The 16,117-nt window shown below is 39.5% G+C and overlaps 1 protein-coding gene across 4 annotated transcripts in view; it reads right to left on the bottom strand.

Annotated features, from left to right (window-relative positions):
* Cttnbp2 (cortactin binding protein 2) overlaps positions 1-16,117 on the bottom strand; it is a 173,312-nt gene that overhangs the window by 81,974 nt on the left and 75,221 nt on the right. For 2 of the 4 annotated variants that reach the window (XR_003850181.1, XM_008837200.3), the window contains exon 4: positions 4,006-5,626. Coding sequence is in view for 2 of the 4 variants with exons in the window: in XM_008837200.3 (XP_008835422.1) it covers positions 4,006-5,626 (1,621 nt within the window). In the remaining 2 variants the exon portion in view is untranslated. The remainder of the gene's footprint in view (positions 1-4,005; positions 5,627-16,117) is intronic. The other 2 variants (XM_008837185.3, XM_029565518.1) reach the window with 1 other exon arrangement.

Genomic DNA, 16,117 nt, shown 5'->3' with positions numbered 1-16,117 from the left:
TTATTTTCTTAAAGGACTGCAAAATTCTTTTAAAATCTTCACAAAAGAAAGATGCTTTGTAAATACTACATTCTTACACTTTAGCTGTTATATATTCACTATCATTTCCAATTTTCTCTTGTACAAACAAGTTATTTTAATAGATATTGTAAATATGGGGAAAAAGTAAAATAAAACTTCACCACAACATTAGTATTCATATAAAATTCCCAACAATGACAGAAATGGTAATATTTGGTTAACTGGATTAGTAAAGACAGAACAGACCCATATCCATACATCTACTGTACTGATGTTAGAAAGTCATTCAGCTTTGCAGCATCATATGCAAACATTAGTAAAGGTGAGCATCTTGCACAACAGGCAACCAAACAGCTGGGACATGCAATGGCAGAGGGGAGAGGAGGTGAGAACAGCGTCCGGCATCAGCTTCAAAGGATGAAGAGGGTTAAGGTCATAGCCCAGATCATTCTTGGTTTTTGATTTAGCTTTCAAGTCAATCATATATGAGTACAATTTTAAAAAAATATTTAAGTATGGGGAAAAAGTCTCAATGAAATAAAATTTGTCAAAGAAACAACAATATCAAGAAAAAAAGGAAAATAAAAAGAGAAATATGTTCAAGGGTATGGGGGTTCAGTTGCCTAGAGTGATTTCTGCTTTAAGCTTTATCATCTAACCACTGGAATGTGTTCATTTGAGAAATTCAGGGGAAATAAATTCTAATTCATTTAGAATTTAAAGTATTTTTATTTTAAACATTTTTTGAGAAATTCAGGGGAAATAAATTCTGATTCATTTAGAATTTAAAATATTTTTATTTTAAACATTTATTTATTTATTTAATTTTATTTGTATGTATATGAGTGTTTTGCCTGCCTGTATATAAGTACACGGTTATTAAATGTCCATGGAGGCCAAAGGAGGGAGTTAGATCCCTTGGAACTGGAGTTAGGATGGTTGTTAGCTGCCATTTTGGGTGCTGGTAATCATCATGTCTTCTGCAAAAGCAGCCAGTGCTCCTAGCTACTAGTCATCTTTCCAGTCCCTAAAACATTATTTTAAGTTAATATTTTGCCATGAAGTTGCCAATATTTTAAGTGATTTACAATATGGTCCATTAAAATGGAAATTTTTGTCATTCTAGCTTTTCTCTGGGCTTTCGCTTATTGAACTGTCACAGACAGAAGCTGACAGAGACACATGTGGTGTCAGAGTTTGAAAGACTGTGGAATTCAGGGCAAAGAGGAAGAGGTAGTGAGCTGTTGTTTTTACATCAATCTGGCAAAGTTTAGGACATCCTATGGTTTACAAATATTCTTATTTGGGGATTTGATGCTTTCAGTTTTAGATGGCAAAGGTAATAGCTTCTCTCCCATATTATAGCGACAGAGGGACAGAAATTAATAATGCCATCATCTTAATCTGTGTTCAGTGAGTGCTCATGTGATGACAGAAATGGGGGCAGACATCTGCCCGGTATCTAACAGTATAGTCTGTCCCTGGGCCCTGTTCCTAGCAATTGCAATGTTGTTAGAAAGTTAATGATCTCCAGTGGGCTTATGACCTGGAGAGGGACAAGCTCACCCAGGCATGGCCAGGTTAAGAAGCAGGATGTAGGGTGCTCTGGTGTTTCCTAGTTGTGATGGGTGTGGTGACAAAAACTGCAGCAGACGCAGTGGTGGGCCCTCACCTGGCATGCATAAGGTTCTGGACTGATCCCCAGCACCACCAAAGTAATTTTTAAATGAGGAACTGGGAAAAACTAAATTCAATGCAGTTGAAATTCTATCTTACTTGAAAAGTTTAGGATGACTTACACCCCAGTTGAATTATACAAGCATGCATCAGTTTAATAACATTTTCATTCTTGAATCACAGGAGGAGGTGCTCAGTAAACACTTGCTGGAGGACGAAAATCCTCTGATGACACTCTTTCCCCCTAAAAAGTCACATCTTATAGTCAAATTACACAGAGGCCTTGTATTCCACCAAAGGTGATCAACAGAGAATGCTGTGGTCAAATTATAAAGTTGGAGAATAAAAAGGAACCAATTTTATGCATCTTTAATGGCTGCTATTTCATTGAAACCCCTATTTATATATTCTCTTTGGCACCTCAGACACAAGCAAAAGGCATTTTCCAAAGTTCTAGTTTCTTTATCCAGAATTCCTTTGCTGAGCACTGTCACAACTCCAAAGGATTGTGGAGCTAGTGTTTTCTGACAGCCTAAAAATATTAAGGTGTATTTTCTGATTCACCTGAATGGTACCCAAAACCCCTCTAGGGGTAAGTTTAATTTGTGAGAAAGAGCCAAATAATTTCAAGCAATGACAAGGTCTGTCTAGCTCAATGTAACCACTTTGAATAAAAAAGTATGGAATCGTAAATACCGGTAAAACATCACAAAGGCACACCAAGATCAATTCTAAGGCAAATCCTCAAAAATGCTCCAAGCGACACTACTCTTTAGGTGGTGATCACTCTTGCAGCTCTAGGTTCAGCGCCATGCTTTGATATGTTATGATATCTGATTCTCCTTACAACCACACTCCCTTATGAATAGCATAAGCTCCAGTTTAAGGAAGAGAAAACTTGCTCAGCGTGAGGAAAAATAACATCGAAACTACAGCTATAGATGGTAGAGCCTTGATTCAAACACAGATCTATGCAACTTCAATGTCTGTGCTGTTTCTGATTCTCAAATTTGCTCTCAAAATACGGAAGCAGGCTCCCCCAGAGCTGAATTTTCAAGGGGACAGCTTATACTTAGATGCATAAATTCTGGTACACTGATCTCAACAACTGGTTACTAGTAGGTATAGTGCTACCTGCTTTAAGTTTTATATATAATGCTATTTACATTTTCCTTTTATTATTATATCCCACTTTAGAGTTAACAGTATCTACCAACTCCTAATATCTAATGACAAACAGATTTTTCCAGAGTGCTAAGAGAATTGCACCAATCATTATTTTTAAGCTATATCTGCTCAACTAAGAGCTAATACAGGGCTAGCTAGTTATGTAGCTCAGTGGTAGAACACCTGCCTACCATGTACCTTGAGTTGATCTGAGAGAGAGAGAGAGAGAGAGAGAGAGAGGAGGAGGAGGAGGAGGAGGAGGGAGGGAGGGATAGGGAGGGAGGGATAGGGAGGGGAGGGGAAAGGGAGTGGAAGAGGGAGAATGGATCTAATTTAGCCATGCCCAGAAAAGCAATGTTTCTATTAATGATGTAAAATGAAAAGGAAACTATTCTAGTTCTCCTCTGTGTAGTAGTCCCAGACTCAGTGACTTCATTATCCACAAGTGCAATGGGAACTTTCTCTGATATGTCCATGTGCTGTGATATCCATCTGTGCTCACGTGTTGGAAGACAAGCTTAAAATAGGGTACATAGATTTCAAAATAAACTAAACTTAAAACAGAGATTTATAAATATCCTCCCTTTTTGAGGGTAAGAAAGAAATGCTAATACCAAACCGATATTAACCCAGAGTATCTACTAATTACAGAGCAAATCTATCAATCTGCTAATCCAGAGTGGTGTCAGCAAGGACTTAGAAGTTTTCTTCTGTCATTTCAGAAGGGAAATAACTGAATGCCCACTAAGGAAGATCCATCAATATTGAGGTCTGGTGGGATAAATATAAATACAAAGGGAGACTTCTTACTCCCTGGAAATGTTTCAGTCTTTCTAAATTAATGGTCTTCATGTGTTTCAAACTGCTATTTTCAGAGAAAGCACTTAGCATGACAAAACACAATTTATAGAGCAAGATGAATCACCATACCCCAGAGCCTTAAAGATTAAAAAAAAAAAAGGAAAGAAAGAGGTAAGGGACAAATTACCAAAAAACAAACAAATAAAAAAAAAAAAAAAAAACAACCAACCAACCAACCAACCAAACAAACAAAAAAGCCTGAAAGAAATTAGAAATCAAGGTGAGAGAGAGGGTAGGCCACATTCTTTAAAATAGGGTATAAGATTTCAATCCCTTTACCTGATGCTGTTACCAGGAGGCTGTCTGAGGCACCTGGGCCACGGGATGAGGCACTAACAGGGTTTATGGAAGAGCAAAAGGCAATGGTGGCAGGAATGACAAGGGAGCTGTCTGAACATGCAGGTTGGCTCAGTCCAGGGGTTTCAGCAGGCCAGGCACCCACCTGAGACGTGGCCAGGGCTGAAACGGTACAGCCTGCGGGTGCCACAGTTATATCTATGGATGGTTTTGGTGGCAGCTGAGGGGAGGATGATTTAGGGAGGCTCTCCTCATTTATTACCCTGGTCCCTTGTGGCAAACTGGAGGGAGGTGAAGCCACAATTTTGTTATCGACTTTGGCCCCTGTATTGGAGGCCCTGAGTTGGGGATGTGGTGGAGAAGGAGTCTGGGAAAGCCCTGGCTTTTTGGGGGGGATAGGAGGAGGATTTCCTCTGTCAACTCGTGCTACCCCAGGAGTCTTTAAACCAGTTCGACCAACTGGTGGGTAGGTACCAGCATCCCCTGCTGGAGGTGCTCCATGCCTTGGGGGAGCACTTGCTTGAGGGCTTGTGAATCTTGACAGTGCTTGGGTCACAGTATTTCGAGCTAGCTGCTTGGCCACTAGGTTGTCACGACTTGTAGGAGAGACATCTCTTGAGGGAGGACTTTGGGTGGTATTTCCATTCTGGTCTGGGTCATTCGCATTTCCTTGAAATCTAAATCTAGCTGCTTGGATTCGTGGGTTGAGACCTGGATGCAAAGGTGCATTGGCACACGGTGAATGTAAACTGTGCACAGGGGGAGCTTGTGAGTGGTTCTGGGGAGCTGTGCCCGGTGTCTGAGCAGTGGTGCTGGGGACTGGGGGTGTGCTACTTGACAGATCTGGGGTGGAGCCTGGGCTTGGTCCATTTTCCTCAATTGTGTTTGCACTTGGAGGTGAGGGAGTAGGTAGAGAGGAGACCAAGTCACCATGGGAAGCCTGCCTCTCAATACCTGATCTAACCTGCGGAACGCTAGGACACACATTGGCTTTTGTGTTTGCAGGAACTAGAGGATTTCCTGTAGAAGGTTTTAGGGGTACAGTCAAAGGCAATTTCTTCACAGGTTCAGCACTTTCTGCCACTAGGTCTGTCTGGCAAGCAACAGACTTTGTCATAGGCCCTTCTGTCCCCACAGATATGGAAACCAGACGCCTATCTTTCGTCTTCCGAGGGAGGGCGATGCCTGGTTTGCTATCATTTCCTCTTTTCAGCTGCTCGATCATTTTCTTCATTTTGTCTATCTCCTCTTTGAGGTCAGTGGTGTGTGCTTCTTCTCGGTTCAGCTTGGCACGCAGCTGTTCCCGTTCTGTATCAAACTCAGAGAGTTGTTTCTCCAGCTGAGCTTCCATTTCTGTGCTTCTCCGCTTCTCTGTAGAAAGCCGGTCTTCTAATTCGTTTGTCTTTTTCTTTTCCTCCTCCAGTTTCTCTATGACTTCTTCCAGCTTCTGGGCTTCCTCTACAACCTTCCCAGAGAGCTGCTTACACTCCTTGACCAGCATCAGGACCACGTGCTTGTTCTTGCCCCGCTCCTCCTCCAGATGGGCAGTCAGCTTCTTGTGCTCCTGTTCAAGGGCCTGGAGCTGGAGCTTTTCCATCTCCAGCTGCAAGACATTCACAAGAAAACATGGATTAATATATAGACTCTTCCTTACACCACAAAAGGCCTTTTTACTAATTTCTGAACAATGACATGATTTGGATTAGCAAAAGTGGCATATTTTCAACATTTGTTATGATTTTTAAAAATATTTTAGACTCATTAAATTGAGAAAATAACTGTAAATGGCTTTATAAGAATACTTTGCAATGAAAGAGAATTGTTTTGTTAACTACACAAAAAGAGAGTAATAATAAAATGCTTCAAATCACAGCACTAAGTTCCAAAGGGAATGTTTTTATGAGTAGAGCTCAGCCAGAGAACTATTGCTGTTTCACAAAGATTCAATGGTTTAAAATTAATGACTAATCTTTGATGCACAGAGTCACAAAAAGGGCTAAAATCAGTAGACTTTGGTTAAATCCCAGGCCCCATATTTGTTAATGGTATCATATAGTTAAGTAACTTACTTATTTGATCCTCTCAAGATGGGTTGTTGTGGAAAACATATGAAATCACACATAAAGACATTTTCAAAACGAAAACCATAAAGACCTAATGAATTATCTCATTAGAATTAGAATCAGTGAGCCCTAAGCCTGACCTTATCCCTTACTGGGATTCTTCTCTCACACTTTGCTATTCTGGCCTTACTGGTGTTTCTTGAAATTGGTCCTACCTCCTGCCTCAAGGTTTTTGACCTTATTGTCTATCTGCATAAAATTCCACTACACACTGTCAGGAAGCTTTCCTTTATAAGGCATGTAACTAACAATGAGCAAAAGGCAAAAGCTCACCTCACCTCTACCCTGCTCATCCAACTGCTCATGTTGGGCTATAACTACCATTCCTTAGCAAAAAGGAACTATATGCTTATGTAGCCAGGCCAGGTGTTCTCAGAAGAAAATACTTTCCCAATTGATTAACACAGGGAATGAGCTTATAAAAACCTTTCTGTCTTCAGATTTGTGCTTTTGTGTGGAGGTGGGGACTACTGAACTCAGGGATGTACATGTTAGATGTGCTCTACCACTGATCTATACTCTAGCCCTGAGATATGATTTCCTTATATGCACGAGAGCACCCAGTAGCACAAAGGATGACTCCTGTTTTTCCTTCAGGCCTCTGTTCAACTGTCACCTTTATAGTGAGGCCTTCATTCACCACGCTGCCTCCACTAAAATGTGACTTCATGAGGACAGGGACTAAGAATCATTTGTTATACCCTCCAGACCTATATCAGTGTCTGGCACATAGCTGTGCTTAATAAATTTCTGAATGAATGAATGAATGATTTTAGCATTGCTCTGCAAGAACAAACTTCTTAACACAAATGTACCTTCTGGGTACATGGGCAACACTACCATGTTTTTTTATTCATGGCTATTAACTGTACATGATAATGGTATGCAATACTCATTTCCTATTACCCTTTTGTAACCTTTGCCCCCTCCACTGGTCCCTTTCTTTTCCTGAACAATTCTTGAATGATGGTTATTTGCTGTCCTTTGACTGGATTTGGAATCAGCTAGGTGACACCCTCTGGGCATGTGTATGAGGGTGTTTCCAAAGGCATTTAACTGAAGAAGGAAGGAAAGGCCCATCTTGAATGTGGGCAACACCATTTATGGCTTTGCCATAAATCTTCAGTTTATAAAAACCACAATATGTGTGAATCACAGTAATGCAAAATGCAGTAAGTTATGCCCATATGTTTATTTTCCGCATCTGGAAGAGGAAAAAAAGCCTTTTCACATCTCTATATGGCTGGATCGACGTTATCCTCTATGAGCCATAAATACCTGTATGAACAGACCACCAGAGGAATATTTCTTTAGTTAGGAAGATGATGTGTGGGACCCACCCTTACTACTAAATCCTGCCTAAGGTGTGTCCTTTGTCCTTCATGGCTTCATGACAAGTTTCCCTGTAAAAAAATATCAAGCAACTCTATGGCACCATTTGTCCCCAATAGCTCCATGATTATGTTTTTTAACTTTTATACAGTGTTTTTAGACACAATGCTATTGCAGCTTCATAAACTATAGTACAGCATAAAAAACTTGAGTAATTGGGAAATAAAAAATATATGACTTATTCAATATTGGCTATATTAATAGTAGTTTAGACACAAACTTTCAAAATAGCCTCAGATTTACTTGCTGAAGTCAGATATTAGACACCTATAGCAGAGGAAGGAGACACTCTCAGGACTGACAGTTGTGAGCAGTGCTGCTGTGGCCCTGCTGGGAAAACCCACTATTCTACTGTCCTCGCAGAGTCATGGGACCAAAAGGAGAAAAATGGCTCCCTGCCCAACTAGGGGTCAGAGGTATTACTCATTTTTGTTTGTTTTGGGTATATAGCATGTGTGCGTGTGCGCATGTAGTGTGTGCGTGTGTGCGTGTGTGTGTGTGTGTGTGTTGTGGAGTGTGTCCTAGGGGCCTAGTTCCTCTAAGGTGGGGAGCGAGGGGCTTCTGGGCCCCATCGCAGGACCAAAGGGTACTGGGTGTGGACTGGAGAGGGAGCATTTACCGACCTGGGGTGAGACTGCGGCGTCCCAAGATGTTTGGGAGAAAGTTAACAGAGACTGGGTGGGCGCTGAAGCGATCTGGAACAGCAGGCGGAGCAGCACAGAGCTGGGTGCCAGGTGTTCATTTCTTTGTAAATTTCTCCATCTCCCCCCTCCCTACCCAAGATATAAAATGAAAAATTCAAATAAAAATGTTATGTGGTTTGTCCAATAGCACCCTGAGCAAGAGACCCTGGAAAAAGTGAGGGTGGGTCAAACAGAGAGTGAGAAGGCAAAAATTTACTGGGACATGGAGGCCAGAGGTTTACACGGGTGTCTTTCTTAATCTCTACCTTATTTTTTTGAGACAGAAATTTCTGTTGAACCAGGAGCTCACTGATTTGGCTAGACTGGCTCAATAATGAGCTCCAGGGATCCATCTTTTTCAATACTAGGGTTAAAGGCATGTGTCATTGTGCCAGGCTTTCACCTGGGTGCTGCAGATCTGAACTCTGGTACTCATGCTTGCAAGGCAAGAACTTTCCCGAGCCATCTCCCCAGCTGAGAGGTGTTACTTGTTGATGTTGAGATGCTTCCTGCTTTGAAAAGCAATTGCTGAATATTATAAGACATGGGTTTCAAACAGGTGATTAACAATACAGTTAATTCTTCAGGAATAATAACAATGTAAGTCAGGTCTGGTGATACAGACTTGTAATTTCAACTACTCTGGAGGTTGAGAAAGGAGGAACTTAAGTTCAAGGCCTGCCAGGCAACTTAACCAGACTCAGTCTCAAAATAAAAAGTAAAAGAGAGAGCTGGGGTTATAGCTCAGTGATAGAGCATTGTGTGATTACCTAGGTTCATAATCCTATTACAAGACAAATAAAATAATTGTAGGCTCTATTCTGCTGCATAAAGTGCAAGAAGTGGCACTATAAGTAGATTAGGTGGGAGCATATACTGTATTTACATGTATATTTATTCACATGGATGCCTCACAAAACTATTGGGTCGTTATTAGCTAAAGCATATTTAATCCTGTGAAATGCACAAAAGAATGGACTGACATTAGAAGGCACAAAGGAAGAACCATTCAGATGTGGCAGCTGGACTTGGTGGATACTTATAATCTCAGCACTTGAGAATTAGAAGCAGGAGAATCAGGATTAACATGAGCCTCAGTTAGAACCATACAGAGCTTGAACCCAGAGCTATATGAAACCCTATCTCAGAACACAAAAAAGGTAACAAAGAAAACAAACAAAAAGAAACATAAAAATTAAATATATAGAAAAAGTAGGAAATGGTGGTATTGTTCAATAGTAGAACACTTAACTAGCATGCCAAAGGACAAAAATCCTTTCATTCAATCCTAGTACCACCTGCCAAAAAATTAGTACACTTTATGCTGATTTCAATGAAAGTTCTATGGTAATATAAGGAAAAACCACAAACAAGATCAATTTGCAATATTTTAAGAGTTAAAAGTGGTGAAGAGGGGAAGAGCTGGAAGGGAGGGAGTAGGGGTGGATTTGATCAAAACACATTATATGCATGTGTTAAAATTCTCAAAAAATTTTTTAAAAAGAGTTACCCTTGCAGCTGGAGAGATGGCTCAGTATTTAAGAGCACTGGTTGCTCTTACAGAGGACCCAGGTTCAATTCCCAGCACTAACATGATGGCAAATAACCATCTGTAAATCCAGCTCCAGAGAAATCCAACACCTTCTTATAACTTCCATGGGCATTGCACAGCAGGGGTACACTTAGACACATGCAGGCAATACACTCATAGACATAAAATAAAAAAGAAAGAAAAGAGTTACCATTGTTTTACAAAACAGCAGCTAAAGGCCAACTTAAGTGATTTCGCTGATGTCACATCAGTAATCAGTGACAGGCCCATGATGACCACTCAGGGTTCAGCTTGACTGGTCTTGAAGCAAGTCCAAACTCTCCTCAGATCATACATCTTGACTATGCTATTTCTTCACCATAGATCACCACATTTTACTTCTGATGTGACTTTCATCTATGTCAGAATCAAATTTAAGGAAGTTCTAGATAGAGGGTTGGAGAGATGGCTCAGCAGTTACAAAAACTGATTGTTCTTCTAGAGGACCTGGAATCCTTCTCCAGCACCCACATGGCAGTTCACAACCAGCTGTAACTCCAGTTCTGGGGGTCAGATGCTCTCTCTGGCCTCCATAGGCATTTCACACACATAGTGCACTTACATGCATATAGGCAAAACACTCATACACATTTGATAAAAATGAACAATAAGAAAGAAATATCCAAAGAAGGAAAAACTAATCTATGATATTTATGGTAAAACCTCCACTATTATAAAAGCACCCATAAATAGTTTGAAAAGGTTATTCTCCACTACTAGTGCCTCATATATACTATCTCGGACAGCAGAAGAGCAAACTCAATAGGTCCCTGAACCTCACCAGCACTCCCTCTACCTCACTGTGCTTAGCTTCTCTACCACTTACTATAGCAAGTATTTCAAACTTTTGCCTCTTTCTTCAAAACTTCAGCCAGTGACCATGTCAAATTCTCAGAATGCTTTCATAGACTCTTTTACCAAGAAACTTCATCCATTTATTCTGAGAGAATGTTTTACATCTGCTGAACATTAGACTTTCCTTCTCTAATTAACTTGACTCTTCCCAGTCACCTCTTGGACCTGCTCCATCAGTTATCAGATTGTTCCCATGCTATACATCTTCCGATAAGTACAGAAACATACTCTCATGATTTGTGTATGTTTCAGAGGCTAAGATATAGTATCAAATTTGATCATCAGCTTCTTAAGTGTGTGACCTTTATGAGTTATCACTCTAAAGGTTGGTTATAGTTACCCTATAGGCATAATACAGTACAGTAGTATGTGTATGTTAAACAAATTTATAGGAAGTCAGTGTTTTAAGCTCCTGTACTAAAGTAGAGGCACATTAAAACTCCTTGACACCAAACATAAAACTGTACTATTGATCTTACCTTCCAAAAATACATGATTAGAGATATAAAGGCCAAGGGCTGGAGAGGTCACTCCATGATAGATCACTTGTTTAGCATGTAATAGATTCTGGGTTCATTTCTCACTGTGTGTGTGTATTTGTGAAAAGGGGAGAGGATAAGGAGAAGGAGGGGGAGGGGAGGGGAGAGGAGAAGAGGTGGGGAAGATTGATTGGTTTCCCAAACAAGTCATTATCAATTGGCATGATAAAGAAATTCCCTCTGCTTTAATATTAACACAAAACAAGTAAGCAGAAATAAGTTGGTTATTAATTCTATTTCCCTATATTCTGTTTCAATATATTCTATTAAAAGGTGGGGACCTTTCAATGTAACTAACTCTGGAGCAGCCAATCAGCTTTTGTTCTCTTGTTTTTGCTCTCTTTGGCTTTTCTCTGACTATCAAACCAACTTCTTTGATTCAGCCCATCCAATACTTGTTAGATTCTATAGAATAAACTGTCATTCAGTTCTAGAATTAAAAATAAAACCAATTAAGAGCATTTTAATAAATCCTTGTAATTTGTCCTTTCCCACATGTACTTTAGCACAGAGCATAGTGCCCAGTGGTCAAAAAAATGTTTTCAATGCATAGTAGAATGACTAGTTGTGTTGTTCAAAAATATGTGATTGTGTATGTTTTTCTTCTGACTTAAACAGTGGTTTAGAGAATTTAGCACATTAAATATATCAATGGCTTTTAAAAAACAAATTGGATATGATAATTATAAAATATATATCAGAAAGTTCCATTATCAATAATGAAGAATTAATGCTTATTAAGCTAACCTTTCAACTGAAAATAATTATAAATCCTTTAAAAAGTATGAGACTATAGGGGCTGGAGAAATGGCTTAACAGTTAAGAGCACTGGTTGCTCTTGCGGAAGACTGGGGTTTGGTTCCCAGCACCCACATGGCAGCTAAGAACTGTCTGTAACCCCAGTTCCAGGGGATCTGATGCCCTCTTCTGACCTCCCCTGACATTGCATGATTGGATGCACTTACATACATTCATCACATAAAATAAAAATAATAAATTAAGAAATTATGAGGATGTGATGCCTCCTGAGAGAAACAAAGAGGACAAAGAAAGAACAAAATCACATCAAGAAAAATTCACCAGCACTGGGGAGATTTGCTTTGCGTAGCTCCTCTCTTGGGGCCACTCCCTATCCTGTTAGCTCAATATCCACAGCTGAACCTCTTGCACAAAGCAGCACTGCCTGAGCAGTGTGAGACTGGATGGAAGCTGCACCTTGACCCCGGCATCCTTCATTAGTCCTTGAATCACAGGTTCATGGGGCAGACCCCATACAGAATGACAGAGAGCAGCTGCCGAATGTCTGAGCAGATTTCAGCAGTTGCCAACTACAAGAAGAGTATGAGTCTTGTCAGTTACCTGCTGGCTAGAACACAATATAATTCTTCTGATGAAAGCATACAGAGCCTGTACTACAGTACTTTAAATATCCATAAAACCTATTAGATACACAAGAACAACCAAAACCTCTCCAAGGAGTGACTGAGTTTGGGGGGGAGGGGAAGCAGGTAATATAAAAATGGACAAAAGGAGGCCTGGGAGATGGCTCAGCAGGTAAAAGTATTAGCCCAGCAAGCCTGAAGACCAAGTTTGATCCCTAGGACCCATATAAAAAGACAGATGTGCTGCACATCTGTAGTCTCAGAGAGAACCAACTCACCAGAGTTCTCTGAACTCCCCGTGCACTCCATGGTACATGCACATGTATCTGTGCACTCTCTGTCTCTGTCTCTCTGTCTGTCTCTGTCTCTCTGTCTCTTTCTCTGTCTCTGTCTCTGTCTCTGTCTCTCTCTCTCTCTCTCTCTCACACACACACACACACATTAAAATTTTTAATTAAAGAAAATGAACCCAAGATGATTCACACTGGAAATAGTAGAACTTTGAAGACATTTTCAAACAAAAAGTATGTTAAATGAACAGAAGGGGACTATTGGCATAGAAATAGAAACTATTAAAAAAAGGAATAAATGGAAAATCCAGAATTGAAAAGTATAACTAAAATGTTTAAATGTTCACTGAATGGGCTTAACAGATTTGAGACAGAAGAATAAGGGAGACAATGTACTAGAAAATAGAGTAAAAGAAGATATTCAATTTGAGTTTTAAAATAAAGAGATTTAAGAAGCTATGCAAAATCTCAGTGACTGCTCTAAATTTCATGCAACTGAAGTTCTAAAGAAAGAAATGTAGATGAAGATGAGAAACAGAGGCAAAAAAAGGCCCCCAAGGTCACATATTTAGTTTAAAATGTGAACTTAAAAGTCTCAGAAGCTCACCATACCAAAGCAGGCTAAATATAAGAAAAGTATTCCTAGGTAAGTTGAAGTAAAACTGTTTCAACTCCGGTGAATAATTGCAAAAGCAGCCAGAGAAATAAAGATACACCACATGTAGAGAATTTACAACATAACTGATAAACATCTCTGTGATAAACAAAGTAAAATCTGTTAAATACCAAGTGACAACAGACAAATCTATAATAAGAATCTCCTCCAATCTTCTCACATGGGAAAAAGAAATCTTAGACTGAAAGAATCACTAAGGGTTGAAATGAGGAGCAATAGCTAAAGGCTGTTCTGTATAACTGAGAGAGATCTTATTGACTTGGAGGAGGAGGAGGAGGAGGAGGAGGAGGAGGAGGCTGCAGCAGCAAGGGAGAGAGGGGAATTGGAATAAAAAAAATTCCTTTGACATTAACATTTACAGAGCAGAATACCCTAAAATAATAAGATGCAGTATTTCAAGCATACCTGCTGAATTACTAAAATCAACCAGTAAGCCAGGATAGTGGTATTTGCTTAGAGTTCTGGGTATTTGGGAGGATAAAGTAGAAAGTTTTAGAGATCATGGTCAGACTGGGATATACGGGGAGCTCCTATCTTAAAATAACAACAACAAACATAGGCAACCCCCACCATCTACCAGGAGCTCCAAAAACATAAAATTTTAGAGAATACATAAATTAGAAATAAATCATGCCAGGAACTCCTCAATTAAACAGCAAAGTAACATAACTTTAGAGTAACAGTTTGAAAGATATCAAAGGAAAAGAACATATATTTTGAGCTAAGTGAAAATTAAGAAATAAAACAGAACAATAAGATGCAGTGGGAGCGAAGTGTTGTAAGGGAACTAGGGACGAGGACAGAGTGGGGTTTGCAGCTTTAAGTGCTCACAGTGAAAGAGCTGCCTCACAACCTCAGAAACTAAGCTTTTCCTTAAGAAGCTAGGAAAAGATATGGAAATGAATTTAAAATAAAAAAGAATAATAAATCAATGAAATGGAGAGATAAATGACAGAGAAATTAACAAAACAAAAGCTGCTTATAATCAGAAAGATAAAAAATATTAAATAGCTGAAATCCAAACAACAAATAGAGAAAAGGGCCTGTGAAATGGCTTGGTGAGTAAAAGCTCTTGTGCAAGCCTAAAGGCCTGAGTTTGATCCCCAGAATCCACATGGTACAATGAGAGAACCAACTCTTAGAAAGTAGTCTTCTGGGGGCTGGAGAGATGGCTGCTCTTGCGAAGATCTGTATTCGAATCCCAGTACCCACATGGCAGTTAGCAACCAACTGTAACTCCAGTTCCAGGGGCTCTGATGGCCTGTTCTGACTTCCACAGACACTGTATAACAGGAGTGCACTTATATACTTGCAAGAGTAACTCTCATACACATACTTTTTTTTAACGTAGTCTTCTGATCTCCATATGCACACTGTAGCACTCATATGCCCCCCCATATCTTATATACACGATATTAAAAAAATAAAATATGGAGAAAATACAAATTAAAAAAGGGATAAAATGAGATGACCCTAAATAATGAGCTAATATGAGAAGGGCAATAATGAACAGCTCCATGTCAATAAACTCAGCAGATTACAAACATCAAACTCATCTCAAACACACAACTGTAAGAGGTGACATTAAATCACTGAGAATTGGCATGTCTACATAATTTTTTAGAGAAAATGAATTAATGATTAAAACTTTCCACCAAAGAAAACTCATAGTTTATAAGTTTATTATTATAATATGAATTCTACCAGAGAACAAAAACTGCAAAACTTTTACTTTTACAGAAAAGAGGAAGAAATGCTTTAAAAATTCATTTTATAAACAAAGAATTACTGTCATATAAACCTAACTAAATGTATTTTCCTTTCTACTTTTTTAGTTAGTTTTTAAAAAATTCCATACAATGTATTTTGATCATATTCACCTACCCTCCCCCAACTTCTCCCAGGTCCACCCACCTTCCCTACCCACCCAACTTTTGGTCCTATTTTTTTTTAACCTATTGAGTCCAATTTGTGATGCCCATATGTGCTTAGATATGTGGCCATCCACTGGAATGTGGTTGACCCACCAGGCGCCACATTCTTAAAGAAAACTGACTCTCCCTCTCCTAGGAGCCAGGGGTGAGATGTTATGCCCACCTTCCCTCTCCAGGTTGAGATTTTGTCTGGCTTGAGGTTGCATGCTGTCACAAGCTCTGTAAGTTCACATGTGCATCTGACCTACTGTGTCCAGAAAGAACAGTTTCCTTGTAGTCATCCACTGTCTCTGGTCCTACAATCTTTCTGTCCACTCTTTTGCAATGATCCCTGAGTCCTAGGAGAAGAGGGTTTGATAAAGGTGTCTCATTTAGAGATGAACATTTCATAGTCTCTTATGTGCACATTGAGCAGTTGTAGTTCTTTGTATTAATCACTGCCAAAACATCTTTTCTAAGGGTTGAAAGATGTACTAATCGGTGGGGATAATGGTAAGTCATGAGTAGTCAATTTATTTATTTATTTATTTACTTATTTATTTACTTATTTATTTAATGAGTATGCGTGTATTGCCTGCATGTAGGTAAGTGCACCCATGTCGTGCAATGCCTGCGGAGGAGGCTGTTGG

The sequence above is a fragment of the Nannospalax galili genome, unplaced genomic scaffold, assembly GCF_000622305.1.
Source record: "Nannospalax galili isolate Female #2095 unplaced genomic scaffold, S.galili_v1.0 scaffold171, whole genome shotgun sequence".
Classification (NCBI taxonomy): Eukaryota; Metazoa; Chordata; class Mammalia; order Rodentia; family Spalacidae; genus Nannospalax; species Nannospalax galili.
The sequence above is the reverse complement of the archived record's forward strand: the minus strand, read 5'-3'. Positions and strand labels throughout refer to the sequence as shown.